Genomic DNA, 8,312 nt, shown 5'->3' with positions numbered 1-8,312 from the left:
CCAAGTGCAGGACCACCTCGCTTCCGTTGCACCTTGCCACGCCAGTGGCTCTGAGGTTTCTTTGTGCTCATCGACATTCTTCGTTTTCTATGACAACAAAGGGCTTGTTGGATAGAGACACTAACGCAGCGTCCCGAGGAATCCGAATAAACGGAATTTGACCCATCGCCCAGGTGTTGAGGCTGTGAACGAAGACTACACCTCTAAGGAGGGCCCACTAACAGTCTAACGACACAAGGCTTAAAATCCCACTCCAAAGCCTAATTACCCGCCAGTTACCCTGGCCTTGGGTGTTGCCGAAGCTAAAAGATGTTGACCAGGCAGCTAGGATCTGAGGTTCCGAGGCACAGTCGCCATGGTAACAGTGAGACGCAGGCGCACTTGGCAGCCTTTTGACGGAAACTCTTAGCCAGAACCTAGAAAGAGCGTAGCGACGGCAGCGACTTACGGCGGCAGCGTGACTTACGGTCGCCCCGCCCCTCGGAGCGGTCAGTGGGCGGGGGAGTAGAAAGCAGGCGCGGGCTCCGGAGGGCCCTGGGCGGGCCGCGCTGCAGCATGACCCAGTCGGTGGTCGTGCAGGGTAAGCTGTTCCGGGGGCAGGAGAACCCTGTCGGCACGGAGCCCAGGGCCTTGTCAGCCGCCTAATGTCTGTTCCCTTTCCTTCCTCCCCCTGATCGCAGTGGGCCAGTGCGGAAACCAGGTCGGCTGCTGCTTCTGGGACTTGGCGCTGAGGGAGCACGCCGCGGTCAACCAGGTACCGGCCCCGCCCCCCGGGGGGCCCTCACCTGTCACCAGGCCCTTCCGACCGGGGAGCAGGGTGTGCTCCCCTGAGCCGTTCTCTGGCCGATATACGTTGTACGGGATCTTGTCAGTAGAGATTTACGTTTTTAAACGTAAATTGGCGTTAGACATAATGGATCAAACGAAACTGGCCATAGACCTTGGTCTTAAGTTTCCCCTCCTTCTCAGGGTCTCATCTTTATCAGGATTCTTGTGAAGACCAATAAGATAGCATATGTGAAAATATTTTGTAAAATAGGTCACGTGTAGTAGTTCATTCCTTGATTTAACCAGTCGGCTTTTTAAATGACCACCAAGAATTCAGAGAAAGCTCTCATTTGACTCTACAGGCCTGTGGAGACTTGAGCACCCTTCCTTGAACTTACCCATAGGTCTCAGGGCATTGGCCCTTCCCCAGATTGGAGGACTCAATCGAAGCATTTTGTGATGATTTACTTTTTCTTATCATAGCCACATACCAGCTATTACAGTATTTGGGGACTATTAAATTGAAAGGACTTCATTTGGGGAAAAGGCAAAACTTAACCAAGTGCTGTGTATGTTTTTTCTCTTTTTAGAAAGGAATTTATGATGAGGCAATAAGCAGCTTCTTTAGAAATGTGGATACCAGGTAAGATGAGAGTAAAGTCTGTCACATAGCATAATGATTACTTTTCATGTCAACAGATTGGAAGAGAATTCTTCAAAGGACAATAAAAACCGTTAACTGTAAAGAAGTTGCCTGGCTTTTTGGTTTGTTTTTCTCATTAGAAGCATATTTTTCACTATTCTCATGTAATTAATATTCTCTTATTCTTCAGAGTAGGACAACGGGTTTTCTTTTAAAACTAAATAAAAAGAACCTTTAATATACCTTCTTTTAACTTGACCTGTAAAGTTCCCCTTAAAGGAATGCTGAAAATGCTCTTAGGGTATCTTGTTGATGCATCCAATAACGGCTGACTTTTGAAAGAAAATATATTGTTTAAATTTCTGTTATTTGTGGTCAGGAATACTTGCTCTATGAATAGACTGTGCTGAAAGGGAGAAAAGCAATTGTCAGATTACCTTTGTTTATTTAATAAAGGGTATATATAATCAAGTAATCTTTTATTTGAAAGAGTAATTTGACATTCAAGGTTTTTCTATAAGCTTTTAATGTTAAATTATTCAGTTCATGCATTTTCAAAACAATTCAAGCTAAACTGTGGTGGGCTTGAATTGAAAAATACATACTTAAAATCCAGTTTTAATCTTATTCAATAAAAATTCCAGTTCTAATTTGAATTAGTTGGTTAGGTGTTTGAGGCTGTTATCTCTTGGGGAAGACTAAATAGTCTTTACTTCTTGGTGGATTTCAGTCTGACACTTAGGCTTGCAAACTCAGAGACCTTGTTGACACCTTGAAAACTAAAAGCAAAAAGTCATTTTGTCAGTTGACTGTAGAAACTATAACTCAAGAAGACTAGACACTCATTTCCCTTCAAAAATACATTGTCTTCTATAGGAAATCTACCTGAAAAGCTAAGTAATAGAAGGTTGCTTGGTGACCATAGAATCAGACCAAGAGACGTTCAGTAGCTTACCCTAATGGCTGGTGTCATTTATCTTCATTATATGGATCTATCTATCACATAGACTAGATTCTGTCTTGTTTGTAAACTAGAACATCCTTTCCCCTAAATACAATTAAGAGACTCAAAGTTGACTCAAATTTGCCTTTGTAATACTTTCTTTTAGGTACTTCTAACTAAATTTCTACTCCCATTTCCTCTATTCTTGATGGCCAGTCTTTTCATTGGGTATTACATAGTTGAGACTCAGCCTGGGAGCTATTCCCTCTTAATAAGGTGACTTCACATAACTATACTGTAATCAGTTTAATAATTTAACCTGAGCGCATTCTTATTTCCCCAGTATCAGGTTTGGGGAGAAGGGGCTTGGCATCTTGTTCTTCCCATGTCCTATCAACACATGTAGCATCTGTTCCATAAGTTAGTATAAAAAAATTATTTTGGCCCTAGCCGGTTTGGTTTAGCAGTTAGAGCGTTGGCCTGCAGTCCAGAGAGACCCGGGTTCAGTCCCCGCTAAGGGCACGTACTTCGGTTGCAGTTTGTTCCCGGCCCTGGTTGGGTCGTGCGGGTGGCCACCACTCCAAGTGTCCCTTTCACGTCAATGTTTCTGTCTTTCTCTCTCCCTCCCACTCTATCTGAACAAAAAAATGGAAAAATGTCCTCCAGTGAGGATAAAAAAATTTTTTGAAAACAAGACAACTTCTTCATATACTATCTATTTGAGGAGATGATCATACCTTTTTAACAGCATGATAGGAATTTACCTATATCAGGGATTGGCAAACCTTTTCTGTAAAGGACCAGATAGTAAATATTTTAGGTTTTGCAGACCTTATATGGTCTGTGTCACATCTATTCAACTCTGTCATTACAGTGTGAATGCAGGTAGCACATAAACAAACGAGTGTGGTTGTGTTCCAATAAAACCAAGAGAACAAGTAGCTGCTCAGATTTGGTCAGAGCACTGCAGTTTACCAACCTTTAACCTATAGCATTTTCTGCTCAATTATTTTCCCCTCATATATTCTTTCTTTTGTAAACTATGTTGACTCATTCACTGTTTGGTCCTAGATTATTTACTTTGATAACTGTTCAACATGAAATTCTAGGAACACCCTTAGATAGTCAATGGTATATAACTAGTACATTTGTTGATATGTGTATAGATAGCTATAATAGGAAACCTCATTGATGATGGCTTAAGCAATAAAGGTATCCAGTAGTCTCAGATACAAATAAATCAGGAAATTGGATGTTCTAGTTTCAGAGTAGTACCTTAAAGACCAAAGATACTGTCTATCATTTCATTATCCTTAGTGTGTTGACTTGTTGTCTTCAGGTTTATTACTTCATAACTGTGAAATGGAATCACATCCACATTCATGTTCAAGGTAGGAAAACAAGAATTGGCACCAACTGCATCTGGTTCCTTTTATCAGAAAAGCTTCCCAAAATAACCTCTCTCTTATCTCATTAGCCAGAACTGGATTACATGGCCAGCACTCACTACAAAGAAAGCCAGGGAAATAAGTACCTCACTCTTTTAGCCTAATGGGAGGTAGACAATGGAGAAGATTAGGAATGGTGGCTCCTTTGTTATCTTTTGTGTCTGTCTCACCTGGCTTGTAAGTAGCTTTATTATATAAATGCAAGTTCACTTTATTACCTGACAGCACCAATAGCCATGGAAGAGCTTATGATTTTTTAAATTATTTTTTATCTTTCAGAGTGGTTGGTGATGGTGGCAGTATTTCCAAGGGGAAAATTTGTTCTTTAAAAGCACGGGTAAGATATATACACATGGATTCTTATATCTCATGTGTTTTTAAAATAACTATATTTCTTCCCTGGCTAGTGTGGCTCGGTTGAGCATTGTCCCATGCACTAAGAGGTTGCCAGTTAGATTTCCGGTTGGGGCACATGCCCAGGTTGTGGGCTCCATCCCCAGTAGGGAGCATTCGGGAGGCAGCCAACTAGTATTTCTCTCTCTCTCTCCCCCTCTCTCTCTCAAATCAACAAAACATATTTAAAAGAACAAAATAATAAAATAACTATACTCTGTAACTATCATGACAATTTAAATTTAACTTTTCAAATTAAAAAACTATTTACTAAGCCATATTTAATATAAATGTAATTAAACAGACATTTGTGTCTATCTGAAACTAGGGGGAATATTTTGTGCTTAAAGTAAAAAACACTGCATATTTGCCATTTTTTTCCTGAATCTTTCAAGGGAAATACACATCTAGATAAGTGATAGGATCTTTCTTAACTCTAAGCCTGAAATACATACTAATGCAATTTAATTTGTCATTTGAAGATAATGGAAGATTTATTCCTTTTACAAAAAAATGGGTTCAGTCACATTATAGTGAATAAGTACCATAACCATGTAAGACCTGAACAAAAATATTCTGAGGTAGTAGCCCATATTAGTCGTAATGCCATTTCAACAACACTTCTCTTCTGTGATTGTCTGCAACAAAATGCTTTCTCCAATTGATCAGTAACCTTTGACTTTAACAAAAAATGGCAGTGTAGATGCTGTGGGAGTGATTGAGATGATAAGGATCAGACCTGGAGTACTGGCCGAAAGAGTGAAGAGCAATAGTGTTGTGGTACCTGGGAACCATTTTGTATCTGATCTTCGATATCCTTAGAAAACAGAATTTAGAATAGCAACCATGTGCTTGTAGGCCATTAGGATAATTGATTAACACTTGATATACTCCATGCCATAGACATTGCTCATGTCCCAATCCAAATCTTACACATAGAAAAAGAAATGTTGACATTTCCTAGACCACTCCCAATTTGAGCTCTTTTCCACCACTGTATCAGTAGGCAAGATGAAGGAAACACTACTGGAAAAGAATAAATCTGTGTTTCTGTAGCATTTGATATGCCTTAGAAAGTACTCTCATTTCTCCTTAGGAGTCTTGGTATTATATGGCTTTGATCACTAAGAGTCTAAGCTACTAGGATAATTCTGTGGTTGAATCCCTCTACTGTGTCTGGTATCAGAAGTTAATAGACAAATACTCAGAAATTTGTAAATTCTATATTACAATTAAGGGAAAGCTCAAAGGCCAGAAAGCTATCACCAGGTGGCTCTGGAAGAAGATAATGAACATCAAATCCTGAAACAGTTGTGATACCAGATGTTGGTATGTGAGGAACCCAGAATAATTTCTTCTAATTTCAATTAATTTCCAAGAGAAAAAACAAATCAAAGGCCTGATGTGACTAAGGAGAAATTGGAAGAGTTATACACCGTGTCAAGGTTCTAATGCCAAGTGACTGACAGTGCTATCAAAACTGACCTGAGGGAGGTGCTCAAATGTCAGTTTTCTGCTTGCTGCTGCTTTCGCCATATTGCAGGGAAACGGAGAATACAATTTAAACATGTTTAATCTGATTCACCATTTTGGAGACAGTAACTAAATGGTTTTTCTTCAAACCAAAAAAAAGTTTAATGTTCTACAAATCATTTCAATAAATCTATTTTGAAACAAGACCAGTAGGTAGTAAAAATTGCATATTCTTAAAAATCCCTAAAATTACTAGTAAATAATTCTGTATGGTCTTGTCTATGTAGAATATATGTATATTTGTTGCTGTATGTAAAGGAACACATTTGTAAACATAATTTTATAGTCTTTTTTTTAATGGTTTTTTGGGGAGATTTTTGTTTTGTTTTAGAGAGAGGGGGAGAAGGAGAAAAACATCTGTCAGCTGCCTCCTGCACATGCCCTACTGGGGATCGAGCCTGCAACCTGGGCATGCGCCCTGACTGGGAATCAAACCATTGACTTCTCAATGCATGGGACTCACCAACTGAACTGCACTGGCCAGGGCTTTACTCTTTCTAATATACTGCTATAATACTGTGTATAATACTGCATATAACACTGGATCATGCTATTATACGTTAAAATATGTTTCTAATATACTGTGTAATACTGTTTTAATTGCCAGCTTATAATAGCATAGTTCATTTTAACAACATAAACAACTGAATTCACAAATTGTAACTCCACTGGGGTCAGTTGTCTATAAACATCAAACTTGACTGTCTCCCTTCAATAAGATGGTAGGAGCATATAGTTCGGGAGTTAAGAGTCAGTATTCTGCACCCAGGCTAGCCAGGTTTGAATCTCAGCTCTACCACTTACTAGCTGGATGATCATAGCCAGGTTATGTAACTTACCAGGCCTCAGTTTCCTCAATGTGTAAAGTAGGGATAATTGCAGTACCTACATACAGGGTTGAGAGGCTTAAATGGGATGATACATATAAACACTTAGAACAGTGGCATATGTAGTAAGTGCTTAACATTACATGGTCACAAGAACTTAACCCCATAAAACAAGCACTTTCTTGTGACACTGAATGGATTAATAACTTTATACTGTACCCTAAGGTTATTTCAGAATTTTTTTTTCAGCTTTGCTCTATTTAACTTTTCCACTCTTTTCCCTCACTATAGAAAATACGGCAATCAAACATAAGACAGTGGGGGTATATAATCCTGCTGCCAAGTTAACCCTGCTTACATTTTGCTTCTAGTCTTCTCTGTTTCTTTCCATAGTTAATTTTATGTTTTATATTCTGGTGTTCTTTTTTTTTTTTTTTAATCCTCACCCGAGGACATTTTTGCATTTACAGTCAGCCCTCATTTATCACGGTTAATCATTTCCAGACTCTGCCGTGATAAATGAATATCCCCAAAGTAGGATTCTTTATTTATACAGTCGTCCCTTGCCACTTGGCACTTAGACTTTCGCGGCTTCACTCTATCGCAGTTTTTTCAAATACTGTTTGAAAAAAAGTGCTATGGAGGGAAGCTGCAACCAATCATTGACTATCTTCAGATAGAGCAGGAGGGAGAGAGGGGGGAAGAGAGAGAGAGAAACATTGACGTGAAAGAGACACATCAAGGGGTTGCCACCCACATGACCCCAACTGGGGACAAACTGCAACCGAGGTACGTGCCCTTAGCGGGAACCAAACCCAGGACTCTCTGATCCACAGGCCGATGCTCTAACCGTTGAGCAAAACTGGCCAGGGCATATTCTGGTGTTAATAATAGAGATTATCTCCTATGTCAGTAAAGTTTGTGGTAATGAATTAGATTGTGAGTTACTTGGTGGAGGGACCCTGTTGTCATCTTTGATATCTATCTAGTGCTTTGGCTTTGTACGTAATAGTAAGTCTACTGGCTTGAATTGGACATTTTTTTGGCTGTGATTCACAAAGAGCAGCATGGTTGCTTCTAGTGAGCAAATGCATTAATGTACCCTGTGCTGAGAATTTTCTGTGGTTGAGGTTGCCGTCTAGATTTCTGAGACCTTGCTCTCAAGAAATTTATGGTGACATGGACACATGAATAAAAGAATAGTTGGAAAATCAATTGACAGGATTATTTAATCCCTTCCCCCCCCCCACTTGGTAATTTGAAGTAGGTTAAGAGTTTAGAATCCATTTTTTATTGGAGTCCACCTTTTAAGCAGAGTGAATTATTTTTTAATTCTTATATCAGAGTCTACATAAAGATTAAATAAAGATTTGGTTAAGCTTAAGTTATAAAAAGAACAATGTAACTTTTAGCTCATAAATTATTTTTACTTACAGAATGACTAAAGAAACGTTAATTCCATTTTATTTCTTTCTCAGGCTGTCTTGATTGACATGGAGGAAGGGGTAGTAAATGAAATTCTGCAGGGACCTTTGAGAGATGTATTTGATAGCAAGCAGCTCATCACTGATATTTCTGGCTCAGGGAATAATTGGTGAGAATATGCTGAACATGAAAGTGGAAATGTCATCTGAAAAATATGAGCAATCTTTTCTTCATTCAAATAGGTCCTGCTGACAGGAAATCAAATAGGTCCTGCTGCCATATCTAGCTCTAGGGCTTTCAGCCATCATCTTTGATAAATGATGGTGTTTCAT

The 8,312-nt window shown here is 39.2% G+C and overlaps 1 protein-coding gene across 1 annotated transcript in view; it reads left to right on the top strand.

Moving 5' to 3' along the window:
* The first annotated feature begins 505 nt into the window (after nucleotides 1–505).
* TUBE1 (tubulin epsilon 1) overlaps nucleotides 506–8,312 on the top strand; it is a 17,542-nt gene continuing 9,735 nt past the window's right edge. Inside the window, exons 1-5 of the mRNA XM_036248341.1 lie at nucleotides 506–580; nucleotides 681–754; nucleotides 1,359–1,411; nucleotides 4,082–4,139; nucleotides 8,034–8,149. Of these exons, the coding sequence (XP_036104234.1) occupies nucleotides 556–580; nucleotides 681–754; nucleotides 1,359–1,411; nucleotides 4,082–4,139; nucleotides 8,034–8,149 (326 nt within the window). The 5' untranslated portion in view covers nucleotides 506–555. The remainder of the gene's footprint in view (nucleotides 581–680; nucleotides 755–1,358; nucleotides 1,412–4,081; nucleotides 4,140–8,033; nucleotides 8,150–8,312) is intronic.

Source organism: Molossus molossus, unplaced genomic scaffold (assembly GCF_014108415.1).
Source record: "Molossus molossus isolate mMolMol1 unplaced genomic scaffold, mMolMol1.p scaffold_m16_p_8, whole genome shotgun sequence".
Taxonomy (NCBI): Eukaryota; Metazoa; Chordata; class Mammalia; order Chiroptera; family Molossidae; genus Molossus; species Molossus molossus.
This window is presented reverse-complemented; position numbering and strand designations above follow the sequence as displayed.